Here is a 22995-nt window from a genome sequence, read left to right as displayed (position 1 = left end):
AAAATACCCTCACAGCTAAAATTCCTTGAATCAAATCTCACAGAAAAGAAGCTCCTCAGAAGCCAGAATCTGTTTAATTCATGACAGAGGACGACACAGTGGGAAAAAGTGGAGGAATTTGGTCGTTGATGGCACCATCCATCATGTGATACGTTTTTTTGTGGCACTTTTTCCTCTTAAAAGCAAAAGCAAGAGGATAAAAAGTCCCCATCCAGATTTACTCTGCCCACTGAGCTCCCAAGTCATCCTGTAAAAGTTATTCTGAAACTTCTCCTCCTCCTCCTCGGGCTCGGATTTAAACCAGAGTAGCCAAGATGACTCACATGTATGAAATATTTTGTAGGCATCGTTGTCAGCGCGGCAGGTTTCAGTTAAACAAAGGGAGAGTACAATATGTTTTGCTCTTATAGTAGAAAACCCTGTTTAACCATCATTGCATCATCACCTGTTGGCCTTGTTGAACTGACAATGGGGTTGGACTGGTTTTTGAACACACACACTATATTGATGTTGACACAGAGCTGCGTGCAAACACACACACACGCACACACACACACACACAGGTCCACACGCATGGTTGATAAAATGTCTTGTTATGTAAAGTGCAGAGGGATGTACATTGTTTGAACTGTACGTGCTGCTCGACAGCAGGTTGGGGACTTTTCAGTTCGGGTGTTACAGCTGGATGTTATGGATCTCCTTCGCCTCACGTAGGATGCATTTAGACCTGCAGCGGCGGCGGAGCGCTCCATCCGAGTGGCCGGTGAGTCCAGGAGCTATCAGGACGAGTGTGGTTCGACTGGTCGCCGCCCCCCCCCCCCCTCTCTCCCACTCCCCCTCTTGGCAACTCGGCTCAGGGCTGCGGGCGCAGACAGCTACGGCCGTCGGGATTAAAGGCTCGTCAGCATTTGTAACGGCCGTAAAGCTCCACTTTTCAAACAGGTTGCAGCTCTCAGCTGTTTAGAGGAGCATTATTGTTCTACCCTGCTGGGGTTTTAGCAGGAGCCGGACTCCCCCCCCCCAGCCACCGCTGCATTCCTCTGTACTGCTTTACCCCTGGATGGAGTGAGGAGAGGAGTGTGTGTGTGCTTCATAAAAAGTACACTGATGATTATAACTGCAGAATCATGTCCTATAGAGCAGCCACACATAGAGAAAATCCGTTTTAACTGTAGGTTGGCTGTCAACTTTACAACTGAGGCTGTGAAAGATTTACATTTCTAACACTGGATATTCTTCCCTCTGCTTGAGCCACTCGTCTTTTGTCTTTTCATTCATGCATCTCAATGATATGCTCCTTAATTGAGATCAAAAGGAGGAATAACCACAGGGAAGAGCCTGCTGCTTTGTGTGTATGAGCGTGTGCGTGTGTCAGAATACTCCACTTCACCACTCAAAGCGGGAAACAGTCGTGTGTCCTCTCAAGCTGTCTTGCATATTCATTTGTTTCCAGTGGGTTGTATTTGCATGTGTTTAATTACACCCACAGGTGGTAATGAGATCCCTCAGGGCTTTGTGTGTGTGTGTGTTATCATGAAGGACACCCGGATTTATTGTAATTAGCTTCTATAACTACTATAACTCTTAACTAACAGATTTCATCCATAAAGCGTCTTAAACAGGAGAAATTCCCAGAGGAATGGCAGCATGTACCAAATGTCTTCTTTTCTCAACAAAACAAGAGCGAGGTTTCCCCTTGTCCGTGTCTCGAGCCTCCGTAGGAAGTCAAGTTTAGACCCAAAACCACAGAAAAAAATTCCAAGTGCCTTGTTGGTTTAACTGAATGTCCAACTGGCCAGAGCATGTCAGCAAGTTTGGATCATTTTCTTTGGTTTTGTTTGACAAACCAGTTGCATGAAGGTGACAGGCAGGCGGAGGTGGTTCTCTAGGGTCAGGGGGGGAAACGTTAACTGGGCAGAATGGCCGAGCAGAAACGCACATCCCACACAGTCCAGAGCGGCCGAGTGGGAAACGGTGCTGGCTCACAGACTCGGTCAGACCCCGTGTGTTTTGGGTAATCACAGGGTTTAGTATTCTCAGTGCTGGGAGGGGCCATGTGGTCGAAACCGGCGTGCTGGAGCCTGTCTCCACGCTGGAGCCCGATACTCCTCCTCCACCTCTTCGTCCTCCTCATCCCTCTCCTCTCATTCACTCTCTCTCTGCTCCCTCCCTCCGCTGCCAGTTACAGTGTCTGTGTTTCAACTTGTCCGAGCCAAACCGCTCCCTCTGAGGAATTCACCCCATCTCTTCCTCCATTCACCCTCTTGCTCTTTCATATCCTCTTTTTATTTTTCACTTTTACAATTTTTTTTGATTCTTCATTGTTTTAAATCGACACCCTGAACACTCCTCCGTCTTCCTCACGCACTTCTTTATGCTGCTCTCATGCCACATAATGGGCCTCACTGCTCGGAGCTTTGAAAGACATGGCTGGGGTTACTTTACATTGTTTAGACTCCCAGACGAAGGATCAGGCTTTTAGTGTCACGTAGATTTATGTATCTCAGTCCGCAAAATAAACACTTGGTACTGTATACACGGAATGTGCTTTTGATGCTTTTGAAAATAAGAAATACTGTCCAAAAAGGTATTTTGCACATAAAGAAAATTACTCTGTTTTCTCCAACATTGCATTTTCAAACTCAAACTTATTTTTAGTCTCTTTTTCCTGGGACGGAACACGAAAGTAGAGGAGGAGGGAAATGTGCGGTAAAATGTCAGAACATCCGTATTTCCATTACATTAAATTGGGAGAAGGGAGGAGAGGTGAATGGAGGAGAATGGAAGGAAAGAGAAAGAGGAGTGAAGCAGTGGAAGTGCCTCCATGGCGGAGAGCAACAGAGGCTATATTTACAGGAGCGTCTGGTTATCCCGCTCTGCAACGCTACCCCACTTCCTGCCTCCAGTCCTGCCACTTCCTCTTGTTGTGTGGCCATGTACGGAGTCTGCCAGGTCATGTGTGTGTTTGTGTGTAGAAGGAAGTGAAATGTGGGGTTTGCATGTTTTTCCTTGAGCTGCTTGTAGTCTAGACGTGTTTTCTTTTGGGCCACTACTGTAAACCACATTAACGAACAGATTGTTACACTGCATTTCATGTTTGACTCATTTAACCAAAACAGAATGTATAGTGTAGGAGATAAGTACAACAGCATGATCTTATGAGGTCATAACCCAGTTATCTGTCTGACTGTCTGATGCCTTGCTGCAAAGATGAATCGGTTAATCGTCGCCAACTATTTTGATGACCGATGGGACAAGTTCAATTTCACAGATTTTAGCTTCTTCAATATGAATATTTCTTAGCTCCTATAATGACAGTAAAGTGAATGTATTTGGTTTTGGGATAAAACTAAACATTTGATGAGGCTGTTTTGGAAACACATGTTTCAACGTTTGTCTGACATTTATAGGACCAAACAACTGAAAGATTAATCAAGAAAAAAATCCATAATAACAGTCTTATGTGGCGTTTTTTTAATTTTTTTATGAAGTCCCATGAATAATTCCCTGGGAAAACAATGAATATTTTAAAAAGTATCATATCTCACAATGTAAGAAAGTGAATGACAATTCCTGGATCCTATTAAATATTCCACTTATTTCCACTATTAATGGCTGTTTGGTCTGTCGAGTCCCAGAGCTGAAGTAAATAGAGTATACATGTCACTGGTTAAGAAAACCCTCCAAAATTCACATTAGAGAAGATGAAACCAGTGATGTCTTTTGCATTTTTACTTTAAAGATACCATGAACCATTCACTGACTATGACAATTATGCTGCTTCCATGGTGCATTGCAATAAAAAGCGTATTTAAAAGTCCTATGAATTAAATCTGCATACTAACCTCTACATTTACTCATTTGTCAACACGCAGTGATAATTTGGTCAGAAATATGGAAGTGAGATGCTCTCGCTCCTGTGTAGTGAATGCTAAATGCTCAGTGATTGATGGACGGGGTCGGGATGACATGTGGGTGATTATAGCACGAAGTCGTCTCCATTCATGATCTGTCTCTTTAAGACATCAGGACGGAGTTCAGTGAGTTCAGTTTCGCCAAGAAAAGTTTGAATGTGACCATGTCGCACAAGATAACTAAACCACTGCAGGCGTGACCTCTGGGCTGACATGAAGATTCCTCCTCCTCCTCTTTCTGCTCCTCCTCCTCCTCGCTCGCGCCTGTTTGGTCAGGTGATTGTGTTTGACTGACAGATGTGGGCTGCCGGGGCAGCAGGGGGATGATAGTTCTAGCGTGTGTCTGTCAGCTGAGCCGACCGGGTTTATTTACTCGGCAGCAGGGATGAGATATTTAGATAGCGGGTGGAAATCTGCCTTTATTCTCAGCTCTGAGTTCAGATTCTCCCCTGGACCTTCTCTGATAAGACCACGGTCAGTGTGGTCCGAATTGGGCCAAATCCCCACATTCCCTGCTGCCTCTGTGGCCCAGTCTAGACGGGATAGTGGACCCCCCAGGTGTGTTTGTGGAGTATTGTTCAATGGATGGGTGGCATGCAGGACTGACCTGGCTCTAAGCTACATTCAGGACTCCATGAGGAAGCTGCTAATGTAGCAAGCAGTCGAGAGCTAATGTCACTGGATCCCCATAGAGTCACTTTGGGTTTCTCCAGAGAAACAAAGTGTTTTACGTCTGAAAATCATAAATACTGTTTCATTGTTGTTGGTAATTTTGGAAAAACTCAGAGGATTCGTAGAGGATTTGCTGAAAACCTAGGAACACACACATGCACACTTGGAGATGCTTAATTTATCAACATCTGTAAACGTGCACCCATGTACACGTGTGCACGCCATCTGGAAATGTGAAGGACCAATTAGACCACAAAAATGTGCTTCAACTGACCTGAATCTCACCAAATTTGTTTTCTCTGTATCTCCGAAGGCTAAGGGTCGGAGGGATGGTCTCTCCTCAGCCGGTGACAACCCTCGGCCGCCGATGGCGACCCGGTCGGGAAGGGAGGGGGTCGGCATGGGCTGGAAGGGTCCCCGGACGCTGGTCCTCCGCAAGAACTCCCAGGGTTTTGGGTTCACGCTGCGCCACTTCATCGTTTACCCTCCAGAGTCCACCCTGCACACCAACCTCAAGGTGAGACCTGCAGGGGCTTACAGAACTGTTTGAGAAGGTCTGAAATCACATTTTATGAAGTTGTAGAAAGTGTTTAAATGTGTTAAACATTTACAGTTGTGCGGAAAAGTGGAGCGTTTTGGAGTGTCATTAAGTCCTTAATGACACTCCAAAACTTCCAAACTAAAGCTGTTAAAAAGGAGCAAAAAGATTAGCGGAAGGAATAAAGACTTAAGCTCTTTATTTGTGTTAGACGAACACAGTCTGCCTGACAGGAAAAGTGTTTCTACTAATTCTTCACTCAGAAGCCTTGCTGTAGTCCCTGGAGAATTCAAGATTGTTCTGGGGACGTGGAACAAGCCTGAGTGTGAGCCAGTGGTTATTTAGCTCTTTGAGGTGTGGGGGGCAAACGGCTCCAGATGTGAAATTGAGGGATATGGAGGCTGGGATGGGGTGAGCCGGCAGAAACAAGGCATCTATTATTACCCCACCACCCCACCATGCAGCAGCTGCAGATAGGAGCACAGATTGAATGAGATCTGTTGTCTTAGCCTGGTACCACTCGCTGGCACTTGGGCCGTACCAGGCAGGCCCCTCGGACAATGGGCCCACTGCTGGCCCCTCTGTCCCCGGTTCTGTCCTCGTCTACTCTTCCTTGAGGGTCACGTGGTGTTTTTGGACAATCGCAGCCACAGAGCTGGCCGTTCTTATCCGGAGAGCCTTCGTGGAAGTCTCCCAAATTACCCTCATATTGTCCAATTATCTGAGGCCTACAGGGTGAATGACCCAATTGGGAGCTCATTACATGGTGTCTGCAGGTCCCGACAGTCTCCGGGGTCCTCAAGTTTATCATCTAAATCAAGGATCCACATTTTCCTGCTGTGTTAGAGCAGAGTCTGTCGTCAAAAACCGCCTCTTCAGAGATGATAAGATTATTAAAATGTTAGTAGTGGCCAAACATCTTAAGACTTGGTTTGACCTGTAACCCCCTTTTGTCCCAATGACCTTTATTTTACCACACGGAGAGTGAGGGGCTGTTTGCCAGACTTGCAGTCAAAACATCCCAAAAAGGAATCCAAAGGTTGTCAGGTTCACTGGTTGGAATTTATTGCAATATAACCATAATAGGAAAACAAAATGCAGAAGTCTAAAGTCTGAAGACCATCTGAGAAGTGGGGAGGTTGCATGCTCACAAACACAAATAAAAACAACAATAAATAATGTGTATATAAATAATGTTAAATAGTTTTCAATAGACTTATGTCTTATATTATTTACAACCCCGGACTGCTTTTCTCTGTAGCTTCTCGGATTCACTGAGGATTGGATTGTACCTGCGTTTGTATGTCGCTTTTTGAATAAATGCAAATATGAGGATGATGAGGAAAGAAGGAGGAGCGATGCTTCACGTATAAACCATCGTCTACTCAACTGAGAATGCTCAGTGACCGAGAAGTGGGTCACACATGTGTACGACTTTTTAGTCTTCACTATAACTACATTGTCTATCTGCACAATGAGAAGCACCTGTTTACACAGCTCCAATTGAATAAACCTCATATAAATAAAAATGTCTTAAGGTACTGCACAGTGAAACATGTTATAACGTAGGACTGCTCAGAATAAGGCGTAAGCCCTTATACAACTAGGATGGCTCTCACTTACAGTAGGATAGTCTGCTTAAATTCAATCAAGCTGCACCAAATTTCCCAGATTCACAGACATCAGTTCTCTAAATATGTCTGATTTCTTTTCACCAAGATCTGTCCATTGGAAAAGAGAGAAAATGTCAAAAAAGGTTTTTATCGTAATGTGAAAGAAAGTAAAAATATGCTATTATACATTTTAACATTACAGGGACCCAGTGGTTGAAGCTCGCTCACTCCCCACATTTCCGGCCTGCATCTCAAATATCTAATAAATTACCAAAATGTACATTTAGAAATAGTTTTTCTTATGTTCCAATTCCTTCTCTCTTTATTATTTTTGTCATATTTTATTAAAAAAATTTAGAGTCAGGAAATGTGTAGGTTTATACATGTGCGGCCTCAGATGTTGAATCGGGGGTTTGTAAAGTGTTTGGTCCAGGTCCAGTGTCCTGTGTCCACCTCTCACCGTCTCCTCCTCTGTCCTGGATGTGGTCAGACGGAGGAGGGCTGGTCAGTTGTGGAGTGTCCGCAGCTCGGAGCTCCATTCTGAGGTCTGCAGCCCATCCTTTCTCTGCCTCTAAACCCCCCGCCATTGTCTGCAGAGCCTGGAATGAGCCCACTCAGCGCAGCATAAAGCCGGGCAGCCGTCAGCCGGGCAGCCGTCAGTCCGACATGCCCCTAACCCCAAATTGTCCACTCAGCTTTGTATGCCCAAGTGTGGGTGTGTCTCTCTGTGTGTGTGTGTGTGGGTGTGTGGAGGTGATCAGACTGGCTGCATCTATCAAACCTCCCCAGTAAAGTGTTTGCCTCATGATGTCATGAGCACCTGCACATGGTCTAACCTGAAAGTCTGTTTCGCTCTCCAACATTCAACACTCTGAACAACGAGCCTGTCAGAAACGTTGGATGTCAGGGAACAAGTCATTGATATTCAGTGAAACTTGTAACTGATAAAAATGTAGATATTAAGTTTTTCAAGTAGATGATTTTATTTATTGCTTAAAGTTAAATCCACATATGAAGACACAGCGTTGCACTGCGTCAGTTTCTTCAGTTTTATGTCTTGACCCATTCAAATCTGGCCTTTTCTTATAGGCCCCTGCTCGAAAATGACCTGTTCAAAATGAATAAATCTTGGTTTCTCTATAAAGGTAACACTTGTGAGATTCCTGCAGAGATGTAAACATCGATATATGTGTCACTAGGTCACAGTAAATGAAGAGGGAACTGAATGTTCACTGAATGGAATATATCTAAAAAAATATTTGGATGAAATTATGCAGCTGCCCTAAACCTCAAACATCCCAAGTCAAAGTCAAAAGTCAAAATAAACGTTATTGTCAATCCAATCCAATTTGCTGCTTCGACATGGGGCAATTCCCCTTAGTGGACTAATAAAGGGTTATCTTACATATGAGAAGTCTGGGTGTCAATGTGATTTGTTATCAAGGTTTGTTCCATATTATGTTGATTGAAAAAATGCATACCCTTTCTATGTTTTCTAGATCTGGAGAGCAGACACATGCTCTTTTATCACCATACATTCTGTAAATGTATATGTATGTGGAAAGATTTGTCTCAACCTTCATTTACTTTACTTTTTTTTCAGTTACACAGGGTTACAGTCATATATTAAATTTTCACTGTTCAACACAGAGACGCTTCAACAACAGTTTTCTATAATATAATAAATATGTCTGAGTTGAACTTGAGCACTGATTCTCTCTTTCTGTCGTTCGCAGGATGAGGAGAATGGAAATGGAAAGGGTAAGTTCCCTCCGTCTCTCTCCTTCTGTTATCATTTCATCAGGCAGCAAATGAAGGCCTGTACCCAGGGATAACTATGATGTAATGAGCTGGCAGCTGCTTTTCCCCCCCCTGTCACCTCTGCTCTGCAGCCTCTCTCTGCCCTCTACAGGATGTTATGCAGCACTGCATCTAGAGGGAGTCCAAGTGCACTTATTGTACTTTATACACTAATAAGCACTACAATGAGAATAAATGTTAGGTATTAATATATTTCCAATTCCAGGAAAGTCATCCAAACAACTATTAAAGCTTATCTATAAACCACAGTCTTTATTATTTTTTTAGCAATGCCGCATTTTTGTAATCATGATTTATAATTCATCTCTGTCTTGTTCACGTTCAGGGTATCAGAAAGGTCGCCTGGAGCCGATGGACACCATATTTGTGAAGAACGTGCGGGAGAAAGGTCCGGCCCACCAGGCGGGCTTATGCACAGGTAAGAGGAGCACATGGTGCAGGAGCATTAACTTGGCGTTTTGCGTTGGAAATCAGTTGGTGAGAGAGCCGAGGTCATGTGACGTTGCAGACACAAACAGAGGGACGATGTTATGAAGGATGCAGGGAGGGCGGTCGGCCAAGGATTAAAAAAAACAGACCTGTTCTTATCAGCACAAATATTGGACCGTTTGCGAAAGAGATAAGGATTTAGTCTTTAAACAGCTGTGTTGGTTGTATAATACAGATTCCAGTTTGACGACTTAAATTTACATGTTCATTTGAATGGGAAGTTTCCCTGTTGTCGTCTCACGGCATCAGTTGAGCTGCAGTCCACTCCCACCAGCTCCGACAAACCAAACCAGTACTGAACATGGTTAAATGCACGCAGTCACATCCAGAGAGTCACATACCTGCCCGAACATTTGCGAACACACACTCACTCGCTCACATTCTGAGCCCTGTGTATGTGTTTCAGCTTGCAGCAAATCCCCATGAATGCACAGAGACTTGAACACGTACTGTATGCGTTATCTAATGTTCCTCCTGAGGCTACAGTTCAAAATGTTGGTCACACATCTGCAGCTGAGGTTGAGAGAGTTACCAGACGGACCAACGCTTTGTGTTATTCATGCAACACGTTGATAAGGAATTGAAAGATATTTTCAAATTGATCGCATTAGTAATTATTTTAGATTGAGCTCACGGAACAGATGACAGAGAACATTTGTTGAATGCTTTGCCACCGATGGAGCAGCTGGATCAAATCCCAACTGCCATAAGGGAATGTTTTTTTTAATTATCTTTTAATAATTCTTATTTATCATAATAAATAATCATAAAACAATAATATGAAATTTGAATTTGCTTGAGTCTATGTATTGACAGCAGTCAAGGAAGTACTCAAACATGTTACTTAAGTAAAAGTATAAATAAAAAGACTATAATACACATTAATTAACACATTAACTATTCAACTTGAGTAGTACTTGCTTTTAAATATGCTAAAATTATTTAGGTGAAAGCACGGATTAGCAGACATTTATAATCACTCACCCACTAAATCTTGCTCATGTCGGTTAATTCAGTGAATACGCTTCGTAATGTGCGCAATCACAAACTAAATATAAAATAATACCCGAAGGTAAAGTTTGAAATGCATTGTGGATGTTTCCTCACCAGTGAGGCTGCTGCTGCAGGAGGCGGAGTCTAATGTTAACTTCCGATATTGTTTACTAATAAAAATGTAATGTAAAGTCAGACTCCACTTGGCGTCTCTTGGCAGAACACGTCAGGATTTGGCGCCTGCTTTAGCCGTCACAGGTCGCCCAGTAGGATAACATGTCTGTGTCGTCTGCAGGGGATCGGCTGGTGAAAGTGAACGGCGAGAGTGTTTTAGGGAAGACGTACTCGCAGGTGATCGCCCTCATTCAGAACAGGTAAGTCCTCCTGCCTGTCTGCGCTGCGAGCCAGAGCCGTGTTGATTTACTGAAGCGCCTGTTTGCTTTTTTCTTCCTCACACGCTTACCTCGGAGATGATGTACACCTAGTTGCGAGTGTTAGTTTGACCTGCTTCTTTATGAAGAGTAGCCTCGGGCCGTGCACTCTTAACACACTCGGACTCTACATGATCGCAAAGCCAGATACTGTTGTTCTGCAGAGTGGCGGCCAGTAAGGGGCTAGAAAAAGTGACTCATACACAGGACTCATGTTTTAACACCAGTGACATCTGCTCACTGGGTTTGAATCATATTTTAAACTAGTAACATTTTGTTGACTCTCTTTCTATCCCGATGCATGGTTAGACTCTGAAAAATAATTTTCTTAAAATGCATATTAACCCTCCTCAGTTTCTGATCTTATGTTGGATGCCAAAAATTCACTGTGAGGTCAAAGGTCAGGGGCAACTATAGTAGTAGTAAATTACCCTACTCTTTCTCTTCCTATATTGATACAGATACCTCTGCTCAGGTTTTCTGCTAGTAGCAGTGATGTCTTTTTTCCCAGTATTTAAAATCAACATACCACAAGTTCAGATAGGATATCTAAGGAAATAAAATGGTAACTGATGATGAAACTTAATGTATCACTGTACATGACTGACCTGATCCACTTATTTAAGTCGATATCAGCCTTGAGACCAGTTCAGCAGATCGCTGATAGCCGGCATTCTTCTCCGAGTCACATTAGGTTGCCCACACACAAAGAAATACCTACACTTATTTGTTGATAACAATAACATCACCTGGGACCTGGTAACAGGCCTCAGGGGGCTTCCCAGTCACCGCAATAATTTGTATTGGTACATTTTGTTGTCACTCTATATTAATGCCAAGAACTGTGAGCTGAGCCTGAAAGCAAGGACACAGCAGGCCCTGGTGGTGGAGGAGCTGTATGAAGTAACACAGGAACCTCTAAATATTGGATTTCTGTTTATGTCAGTAGCTGAACTGAAACTATTTTTAAACAACAAACATATAATCTTGATGAATCGTGAATTATTCTAACGATGTTAGGGCCTGCAGAGATAGCCCTGGAGGCTCTAACGGCACCTCCACCGATCAGATAATTAGCTTTTGTGAATAAATGTCTCTCACACTTTGTATCAAGCTCCAGGTCAGGGTGTTGTGTGTGAACTCACTTTTCATTCCTCACTCTGTGTGTTTATTTCATCTGTATCTCTTGTTTATCATCATTCTTCCCGTCCTCCCCTCAGTGAGAGCGTGCTGGAGCTCTCCATCATGCCAAAAGATGAAGATGTGCTTCAGTTGGTAAGTGTGAGTATGGGATTTTTCACGCACCTTCTGCTCAAAAACATAAACATACATGCCATTTATTATTTATTATAACAAAGGAGGGGACTTTTTCAGCCCAATGCGTTTGTTTTTTTTGTTTTTTTTTAAGTTTAAGCAAGATTATCACAAAACTTGGCGGAAGGATGTGGTATGGGTCAGAGAAAAACTCCCCACATTTTGATGTGAATCCGGATCAGGGGGCAGCTCCAGGAATTTTATTTTCACTTTCCTCATCCTTGGCATTTTTTCATCTCCTTGTGAATAATTCATGGATCTCGAAGAAAATCTGGCATATTTAGGAGAGAAATTTCTGTAACAGTGTCAAAGTTGATGCAGCTTGATTGAATTTAAGGGGACTATTGGGCCTTGGCGGAGGTTTACGCTCATCTGAGTGTCAGACCACTTCAGTAAAGTGTGTGTTCTGCGTCGCGTGTATTTGCAGAGTTCAACCTGGACTCAACTCGTCACTGTCAAAGAATGTGGAGATTTTGACAGAATGGCTGGAGAGTGACTCAGACACTCTCTGCTCTGTGTTTAGATTACAACACACGTTCATTAACAGCCGCTGGTATCTGACTGTTGAAGCTCGCATGAAAAAAGAAGTGCTTGGTGTTCGTTCACACACACCCATGTACTGTTCAACACATTTTTCACGCTCCACACGTTGCTCCATGCTCGCTCACATGATCAGGCATGCATCATCCCTCGCCCCTCCCACTGACCTGGAGCAACATGTCAACACGCTCAAATTTTTTGTTTAGGATGACCTTTGTCGCACACGTAGAAACTTCAGTGTTCCTGCTGTAGGAGCCCCAAACTGCCCCCTCCCCCCCAGCCCCCTGCCCACCCCCGTTTTAGGTACGCTACCATGCCTCGATATTATAAACCCACTTCTCTGTCCTCACACTCCTCCCCTCGCTGCTGTATCTGCTGCATTCCTAGCATGACATCACCAGAGCTGCGCCTCCCTCCACACTCCCACAGGGTGGAGTAACGCAGACGCTGAGGAGGGAGGAGAGAGAGAGGGAGTGTGTAGGGATCCGGACAGAGGAGAAAAAACAAGACAACCAACAGATAGAAAACAAGAAGAAACCAAATATTGATCGGATCTATCATGGGAGGAGGAGGGTGCGTGGTTTGAAGGACGGCCGGTTTGAGCAGCGGCAGTGTCGGGTCAGGAGCGTTGGTGAGGATAGGTCTCCTCTCTTGTCCTCTGCCTCTTCTCCCTCCCCTTCTGTTTGTGTTGAATACAAGCTGAACATGCAGGCTGAGGAAAAGTTTTGAACTCTGGTGAACGGCCTAGATAAGTTAGGTAAAGCTTGAAGAGTTTTCCAACTGTCTGTGATTTCATTTTTTTGAGTCATGAAAGCAGAGAGAGGATTATTGGCAAGTTTGTTTTTTCTCTTTCCGGAGTTGTGAATTGGAAGTGATGCTTTAAATGTGCAGAAAAGGGATAATTCACTCATAAGCTTGTATTTGCAATGGCGTCTCTAAAAGCGGCACACTGTATATACATTTCACATGTATTTATACATATATATATGTTTTCTGAATCTGTATACACAACATTGGTGAGGACGTCTCTATCTGCTGCTGGTGGCTGAGCAGCGAGTGTTGTGGCTTTTGCCCAAGGCGATTCATGCATTTTTCTAGCCAGTTAGCATGTGTTTGTGTTGAGAGCCGAGGCCTTGGGGATAAACTGTTGCAACGAGGTTGAGCACAGAGACGGCTTCACTTCAAGACTTGTTTTGTAATGTACAGCAGCATGAAGATGTCCTATAGAGTTGTGGTTATTCTTTATGTTGTTACAGCACATTTTAAAGTTGACACACACACGCGCACACGCACACACATACACACACACACACACACACACTTGTCTTTTCACTTCAAGTTTTCTTCCTGTCATTTCATGCTCTGTGTTTCTTCCTTTCCCAGGCGTACTCCCAGGATGCCTACCTGACAGGCAACGAATCCTATTCAGGGGGAGCTGAGCACCTCCCACCCCCACCGCCCCTCTGTTACCCACGCACCAAGACCACCACCCCTGCTGGAGCCCCTCCACCTACGCCCATGGGCCAGAACCAGCTGGATAACTGGAGTCGCTGGCCAGGCTCTTCCAGCCCCTCTTCACCCCTGGATAACCACTCGGCTTTGGGCAGCCCCGCCAGCTGGCAGGAGGGGCGGGCGGGAGAGCCTGGAGGTGTGGGTCACAGCAGCCCAGCCCACCGCACAGAGGAGATCCAGTATGGTATGACCAGCAAGCAGCCTCAGGGCCAGACCAGGGGGCGCTCTTACTCTTCCTCTTCCTCGTCAGGAGGCCCCTTGTCCAGCCCGCTCCAAGTCCACTACCCCAACCACCACGCTGTCAGTCCCCCTCAGCCCCAACCACGGAAGTCCAGCTCGGCCTGGACCAGTCCTCCCCTGCCACAGCTCAGCCACGGTCAAAACGAGCGCTGCCAGCAGGCGCTCACTGACTGGTTCTACAGCCAGCGGCCTGAGCACTCAGGACGCTGCATGCAGACGCGCCACCGCAGCTACTCTCAGGACCGACTCAGTGAAACAAGGAGGCAGCAGCAGCGGTCAGGTGGCTGGCCGCACAGTGCCTCCCAGGACACTCTGCTGTTATTGCAGCAGCAGTCAGGACCAGGACCCCACGGAGAGCCGTGCTGGTCATATGGAGACTGGGAGGGGGGCCCGGGTAGGGGTCCCCCTGGCACTAACTATACTCGAACTCGCTCGGAAAACCTTCTGGCCCAGTACGATCGCCATGGCCGCTCGTTAGAGATGCTGGACCGAACAGCAGCTGGAGTGGTCTCACCTCGGTTTGAGAGGCCGTCATGGCACCAACAGGCTCCACAGCCGCCCCCCAGGACTGATGCTTACCCAAGACAGGGGGGACATTTTGTTGCGTCACAAGCTCCTCTGGTACCACGACACACACAGTCACATTCTAAACACCACCCACAGCCACATACCCAGGCCCACTTGCAGCCCCAGGCCCAACAAGCTGCCCCCCAGACCAGGCGGCTCCCCACTGGGCAGAGCATGGACGACCAGCCGGTGGGCTACCGCAGCTACAGCCCCTCTTTTTACCGCAAGACAGGCCGCATCATGCAGCAAGCCCACTCTTTCAGGGACCCCTCATACTCTGGCCCTCACTTGAACTGGAACTCAACACCTAAAACCAGCCCCCCAGAGGTCACAGCGGCACCCATCACCTCCTCTACGGCCTCTCCCCTTGCCTCCGCCACTCCCGAATCCCAGGATAGAGCTTACAGGCCGACGAACCACGAGAGGGAACGAGGGTCGGTGGAGGGGGAGACGGAGGTGGTGCCACAGACCCAGGAAGTTGTGTTGAGGCAGAAACCTCCGACCGGGCGGAGGAACGCCCACGGCTTGCGTCATCCCCACTACGCACTGCCCATGGACGGGCTGGAACCCTCTTTGTTTTCCACAGATCCTCAGGACCCCGCTCCTGGTTCCTCAGGAGACGTGGCCCCGCGCAAACCAAACGGCAACCTCGCCCCGCTCTCCATAGAGGATGACTCTCTGGCCTCCATCCCCTTCATTGGTAAGTCTCCATATTCCTGCACTTCATCCTGAGTCTCTTCTCATACTTAAATCCCCTCATGAATACTCGTGCTGACCTTTGGATTTCATCGCCTTTATAAAATCTAATCCGCGTTGAGTGTGTTTTTTTTTAAGCAAGGGAAAGCTTAACGGAGAGGAAATACAAGGCTATAATTCCGACTAAATTACAAGTCAGGGGGAAATGTGTGTGTTTCTTTAATTTCCTTCTTGTCTGTCTATTCTGGCTCCAGGCTTTTCTCAGATGCAGTTTCCATCCTCTCATTGAAATTCTGCTGGTGTGTGTGTGTGTGTGTGTGTGTGTGTGTGTGTGTGTGTGTGTGTGTGTGTGTGTGTGTGTGTGTGTGTGTGTGTGTGTGTGTGTGTGTGTGTGTGTGTGTGTGTGTGTGTGTGTGTGTGTGTGTGTGTGTGTGTGTCTGTGAATGTTTGCATTGTGTAATACAGTTGTTTCTCACAGTCTCACAGACAGTATTAGTAGATTTGATTGAATCATATCTGTTGGGAGTTGACTAATCCTGCTAACTGCCCATGGTCTGTGAGGTCACCTCACCGTGCGGAGGAAATCAAGTGGAGGCTGACATCAGTGTGTGTGTGTGTGTTTGTTTATGTGTGTGCAGGATAGTGCGAGAGATTTACAATAATTCCTGTGTTGTGATGGCCTGTTGGCATAATCTCCACCAAAGGAGATTGTGTTTTTTGCCCCTGTCCAGTTTGTTGATGGGTTATTTTGTCAGCGGGTTTACACTAAAATAACCAAACTGATTTCAATGAGGTCGATGAAAGAATGGCACATGGCCCAAGAAAGAACTCAATTCAATTTTGATGTGGATCAGGATCAGGTAGCGGGTCAATGATAACTTTTTTATAACTGTCTTTAGGATTGTTTTTTTTTGTCTTTTATTTATTTTGATTATTTTCAACATTTAATAAGATAAGAAAAGCCATGTACTAGTAACACAAAAAGATTGGATGTTATATGATTAATAGAACTGGGAATCCACTTGACTTGCTGTCCTATCTGACAAGCACTGCACATTTGTTAGAGCCTGTTCGCTGAATAATTTAAAATGTTTCCTGTAAAAATCATCGAAGCAAAGAAAACTTGCACTGATCAGTTCTGCAAAGATTTTTTTCAGTTTTATATAATGATAATGTGACTTCATATCCCTTTTCTAAACAAAGGTGAAAGGTCCTTTTATTGACCAAGCAAAGTAAAACTTTTTCATTTTAATTTGCGGCATTTTTGCATTAATGTTGGATTAGATCAAGCAGATGTAGTAGATGGTTGCACATGTCGCAGCCCCTTGGTTTACAGGACCTGCAGCTCTGTGTGTATTTGAAGTTGTTGGCATTAATATGTACAGTTTTATACAGCATGTGTTAGTGACAGTGGGCCGGAGACAGTGGGCCAGAGACAGTGGGCCAGAGCTGTGATCGTGTCTCGGCTTGTTCCCGCTTTTGAAAAGACTGAAAGCAAAAAGGGGCTCCACAGGCCTCAGACGGGCTTGTGTCGCTCCACGTGGACAACAGGCAAACCACAGGCAAACAAAGTCCCCGTCACAGCCTGAGGAAAAACAGCCGCCGCTTCCCCTAATGCAGAGTAGATTGGAATCAGCTGACTTGGAAGCTTCTGACCCGACTTGGAATGACCGCCGTTGTTTGAGCTGAGCCACTCTCTCGATAAAGTCATTTAAAGAGAGCTTTCACTGATCCAGTGGATCAGCAAAGCAGGAGGCATCTCTCTCTCTCTGTCTGTCTGTCAGAACACGTTCTCGTCTCATCCCTTCACCTGAATTAAATGAAACCACGCAGTCAGAGCTGCAGGCCGGGACACGTTTAATGGCCATAAACTGAAACTAGGCTAGTTTCTCCCCATAGACAAGAACTAGCTTTTCTCTTCATTCTTTCTTCTTTCTCTCCTTCCTCGTCTCTTTCTCTCTTCGACAGAGATGCCGATATGATCTCGGCCTCCTCGGGAACATGCCATTTAATAGGCCCGCGTTCTTATCTTTGACATAATGAGCACAAAGGCATGTTGTGTCTTAGAGCAACTTTGTTTTTATGACGACTTGTGTGGAGGTATCCAAAAAGTTGGAGGGAGTATTTGGACTATTTTGGTAGCTCGCACAAAGTGGATGAAACGCGAAGAGGCATGTCGACAGACGCAGTGTTTCACTCTGTGCCCACTTAGAGTCTTTCAGCATGAATCTGGGCTGTAAATTACCAGGAGGTTTTTGTGGTGGTCCTTGTGGGGAACAGTAGGGGCCCATACACTCTGCTCCTTCCCTCAATGCTGCTATTGTGCTGCAGTGGAAGATGAAGGGGTTGGTGTGTCTGTGTGGGTCTGTGTGTCTGTCGTTAGTGGCTGGACCCTGAACACGACACACCAGGACCAAGACCCTCTGTGCAGGCTTCTGTCCTGATCCAAATGGGCTTCTTGTCCCCTGTGGTTTGACTTGCAGGCAATAGACCCCCATCCCCCTCATTGGAGTTCTTGCTCGCCACTTTTTTCTTTCTCTTTTTTCCCCTCTTATTTTAAGTATGTTTTGTTTGTCTGTGTTTAACAAAGTTGAGGCATCAACACTTTTTTTGCAAGGACCAAAATGTGCCTAAGAAGCTGAGTCAAGGAAACTATCAGCAACTATTTTGATAATCTATTAAACATTATGTCATTTAAATCACTTTTATGAGCAACAACTGTCAACATTTACTAGTTCCAGCTGTTCCATTAAAGTAATTTGCTGCTGTTTTCTCTCACATGATAATTAAACGAAATAATTCTGGGTTCCATGAAACTTTGAGAGGAATTTTCTCTAATTTTCGATATTTTATCGAACTAAATGATGAACAATATTTGGCACAATAAACAATAATAACCTTAATTACAGCCATATAAATCCAGCACAATTCAATTACAGCTGTGCACCGTTTTACATGTAAGAGGGATTTGCAGAGAACATATAGATATATCTTAAAATGTATATCTTCAGTCGTCATTACGTAAACTGAGTAAAGCCTGTTGTGCTGTAGGCTTGCTAACAATGCACTTTTTAAACTAATCCAATATGATTTTATATATTTAAATATATAGCAATGCATCATGTAATCCTGCAGCTCAGTAAAATTGGTCAAACTAGGTTATATGATGCATTTTCATTGTCATGTTGGATTTCAGTGAAATTTTTGTCTCTTCTATTTGTTCCTTTTTTTAGCGTTTTCATACTTTTCTTTCTCTCTTCTCTTTCTCCGTCTCTTCCCCCTGTGTAACGTCTGAATGCTGAGCTCCACGTATGAACCCGGATGGACGCAGGCCGGTGAGGGTAACAGTATGCTGTGGCTTGTTACTCCCCTCTGCTGGTCCATCTGGGCCTCGTGGCTCTGAGCTCACTCCCTGGCTGCCTGTTAATGACGGCCTTTGTTAAACCCACAGCCCGACTATTTCTGGGGCTGCGCTGTAAACAGGCAGATTCCTCGTCCCAGATTGGGATTGTTTCCGCCTTATGTCGGGCGCTGGGTGAAGAATAGAACAGCGAGAGTGGGAGATGGAGGAGCGTGAGAGGGAAGGAGATACAGCAAGTCAAATGGGGGAATGTGAGGGATGCTGCATCAGTAATGTTAGATTAGATTCCAGTTAAAGATGCTGGGCCGGAGAGCCAAGGAACAAGAGAGGAAAAACAGGATCAGGGAGTGAGATTAAATGGAAAACTGAGAAACCCCAACAAGAATTTTTAAGACAGACCATGTGGTGGTGTGTGGGGGTGGATCTCAGACTCAGGCCCTCTGGTGTGCAGGGCTGTCTGACTCTCTGCTGCCTCCTGTTGTCTCCACACGGAGAAAACCTCACAGCATTTTAGTCCTTGAAAACGTCAGCGGAAAAAACCCTAACTTTCTGTCAGTACGGAAGTGTGTGTGTGTGTGCGTTTGTATGTGTGTGTGTTGTGCTTTCATATCCTTTTACATCCGAAACTATTAGGACTTGTGTGACCTATAAAACTGAATTATGCCTTTGTCCTCTTGAACAATAAAGCTCAATTAATGACACACACATTTCCCTTTATATCTACATTTAATTACCCACAATCCTCTACTCTGTACTTGTTGGATTATGTTATTTTCTATTACAAGTATCAGATTACGTGACATTACATACATGTACTGTAGATTTGTACTACTCTAGATTTCATAAAGAACTGAAACCTGGAACCGATAATTCTCTTCAAGTGACACATACCTCCTCTGTTAGTTACTCTTCATATGGCGACTGGCGACACAGGTACAGCATTGTGTGTTATCTATATTTGCCTCTTTTATGCTTGTGTGACTTTATATCTCTGCGATTAGGTTTCAGTTATATTTATTCTTTCCTGAGACAGTTTTGTTGAATCCTCGATGACATTGAGATGTTTGTGTTTGTGGTCTTTCTTTCCGCTGGAATCAAGAAAGGCCTCATGTGAGGGTGTGATTGTTGCATGTGTTTATTTTTGCCGTTAAAAGAATGGAATTTAAATATAAGGTGGAGATATTGTGATATATGCCAACTTTTGTCCCGTGTCTCTGACGGTAACCCTGTGGTTCCTCGTCGTTCCGTTCCCTTAAAAAACCCTCTCCTGGCCTTAACCTCCTCCTGATCTAACCCCTGCTGTGTTTCCTTTCCCTTCCGACCTCTTTTCTCTCTAACACCCTAACCCAATCCTCTCTTCTTCTCTCCTCCTTCTCTTCCACCCCTTTCTCCTCTCCTCCTGCCTCCGCTACCCTCTGACCCTCCAACCCTCCAACCCTCCAACAGATGAGCCAACCAGCCCCGGCGCTGACTTGCGCGCCCGCCACGTGCCGGCCTCCTCCGTGGTGTCCAGCGGCATGAGTTCGGCGCCCGCCGTTGTCACCAGCCCCGCCTCCCCCACCTTCACCTTCCCCCTCACTAGGCTCTTCTCACACGACTGCAGTGAGTGCCCCCTCCCTCCCTCCCGGCCTCCCGCCCATCTCCCCCACTGCATGCAGCAGTAAAGGGCCTGATCCCTAAAGAGTATCTGCTAATGTACAGTAGAGGATCGCTCGAGGGAGCCTGATAAATGTGCATGAGATTTTGAAATGGGTTTTGTTCCTGAACGGCATCGTAAGGCTACAGTGATCTTTGTCCGTGGGTAAAGATTATCACGGCCTTACGATGCTACCCAAGTGCTCAAATCCGCAACGGTGCAAGGGTCTGTCACTGCTATAATTTCCATCTTTTGAAGAATTTTATGAGTTTAAGTCTTGTTTAGTCAAAAGAAATCTGCCAATTTCAAACTTTTTCAAATACATAGGAAAAGTTTTACAAAATCGAGGGCCACACTTTGCCTGAAAACTTCAAATTCTTGAAACCAGCAGATTTCTATTTGAAATCAAATTTGAAAACAAGACTTTTAGGGTTTAGTTACAATCAAAAATTTCTTAGCACTGCCGTAAAATGTTTGCATGCCAGATTTGTTGATTGCATGTTTGAAACAAAGCAAAACATGTTTGTTCAAAATATGTTATATTATATTATTTTTCTGTCTGTGCATGGAAGTCAATGAGTTTTAATTAGATTTGCACGTCTGGTTTTTAAATGGATCAACTGAGACTTGCATGATATTTGCTAGTTGGGTTTCACGGAGGCTATAAACCTGCATGCCAGTGGTGAGAATAAACAAGTCTAACTCAACGCTCCAGCTCATCTCCCCCACCCCCCACCCTCCACCCTCACCACGTCACTCACTCACTCGGGACCTCCACCACCTCCTGCTCCCTCCCTCGCTATCCCCATCTCCTAATCCAACACCGTTCACTGTGGTGATTGGCATTACATCAACACTCTGTCTTTCTCTCTGTCTCTTTTTCTTTTCTCCTCTCTCTCTTTCTCTCTCTCTCTCTCTCTCCGTTCATTCATTCCTCCCATCGAGCAGGCAGTATTAAATCCAGTCGCCGTTCCTCCTATCTTCTAGCCATCACCACGGAGCGCTCCAAGTCATGCGACGAAGGACTCAACACGTTCAGGGAGGAAGGCCGGGTCTTCTCGTGAGTACTGCAGTAGAGACACCGAGGATTTCCCTTGGATCGAAATGAAACCTGTCAAATTGAAGTTGCAGGCCAACATTTTGACATTTGTGTTGTTCTTCTCTACAGGAGGCTACCAAAGAGAGTGAAGAGTTTCTTCACCGACGGGGTGAGTTTAAATGAAATAGTTTATCATCTCAAATCTTGTTTTTTAATATCCTGTCCTTGTTTTTCATCACTTATCTTGAGTTCGATTCTCTATCATTGTCAGGTCCGCTGCTGTAGCATTCACATGTTATGACTAAGTGCTATATGAAGACAGCTGGACATGCCCAGTGTGTCAATGAAGTTAACAATAAACAGAACAACATTGTTATTTCTTCCATTGTGAGGGAAGCAGCGATAGAAACAAACTACAATGGGGCCCTGTCAGGGGAACCCAGCAAGGAGATGACAAGACTCCAAAACGTTATTTTGACCTCTTAGCTGTAAGAGGAACAATTTAATACTCCATCACGTGCTTGAAACTACTTGTTCACTTAAAAACTGTACCAGAGCTGCTTCAGACTTTGTGTAGGAAGCTTCCCAGCTATGTGACATGAGGTTGAATACATGTCAGAACGTTTTGGCCAGGATGGTTACTTCCTGAATTTCTTAAATCTTTGGCCAAATGATGTTATGAAGCAAGAGTCGTCTTGAAAATCCCCAAACAAAATAATGCAACACCAAACCCTCAAGAAACTTAACCCTCGGCAAAGGCAATGAATTCAAAGTGAACACCAGTTTGACCCACAACTATGTTTCTTTTACTTTTTTCAGTTTCAAGTTTTTGTTTTAATACATTCAGTAAATTGTTGGCCATACCTTTTTAATGTTTTTTCTAAAATCAACAAGTCAGATCAAATTGGATTTCAATTTCCAGGTGTCAAGAAGGCAAATAATAGTGAATCTGACATATCAATAAGGTTTTCTAAACCTGTCCCTGTGTGTGTTTCAGTCACTGGACAACCTAGGGACAGCAGAGGAGGTTCGATCTAAACGTCACTCCACCTCCGAGCTGGGAAACATCACCTACAGCGACGTGCGGCGAGAAGGATGGCTGCACTACAAACAGATCCTCACCGAGAAGGGCAAGGTGAGCGGACCGAGCTCGACGATGACCTGAGGTGAATCAAAAGAAGGCGAACGCTTCATTCACGCGACAATTTGTGTTTCCTTCACAGAAGGTGGGCAGCGGCATGCGTCCGTGGAAGCGAGTCTTTTCGATACTTCGCTCCCATTCGCTGTTCCTCTACAAGGACAAGAGGGAGGCGGTGCTCCGCGGGGCCACGATCGGGGGCTCGGCGGAGGACGACCAGCCTATCAGCATCCGGGGCTGCCTGGTGGACATCGCATACAGTGAGACCAAACGAAAACACGCCCTGCGACTGACCACGCAGGACTTCTGTGAGTACCTGCTGCAGGCGGAGGACCGGGAGGAAATGCTGGACTGGATAAAGGTCATCAGGGAAAACAGCAAGACAGACAGCGAGGTCAGAGGTCACACCTGTACAGAACCTGGGGTGTGTTTTTATGAGAAAATCACAGAATCTATTTGTTGATTTGTTTTGTATGTTGCA

The 22995-nt window shown here is 45.1% G+C and overlaps 1 protein-coding gene across 6 annotated transcripts in view; it reads left to right on the top strand.

Moving 5' to 3' along the window:
* The window catches only part of arhgap23a (Rho GTPase activating protein 23a), a 56781-nt gene that overhangs the window by 23213 nt on the left and 10573 nt on the right, over positions 1-22995 (top strand). For 2 of the 6 annotated variants that reach the window (XM_053442851.1, XM_053442847.1), the window contains 10 exons: positions 4900-5103; positions 8474-8498; positions 8884-8976; positions 10336-10414; positions 11692-11752; positions 13709-15344; positions 21286-21397; positions 21506-21545; positions 22374-22511; positions 22600-22908. In XM_053442851.1, coding sequence (XP_053298826.1) covers positions 4900-5103; positions 8474-8498; positions 8884-8976; positions 10336-10414; positions 11692-11752; positions 13709-15344; positions 21286-21397; positions 21506-21545; positions 22374-22511; positions 22600-22908 — 2697 coding nt within the window. The other 4 variants (XM_053442849.1, XM_053442850.1, XM_053442852.1 and 1 more) reach the window with 4 other exon arrangements.

Source organism: Pleuronectes platessa, chromosome 16 (genome assembly GCF_947347685.1).
Source record: "Pleuronectes platessa chromosome 16, fPlePla1.1, whole genome shotgun sequence".
NCBI lineage: Eukaryota > Metazoa > Chordata > Actinopteri > Pleuronectiformes > Pleuronectidae > Pleuronectes > Pleuronectes platessa.
This window is presented reverse-complemented; position numbering and strand designations above follow the sequence as displayed.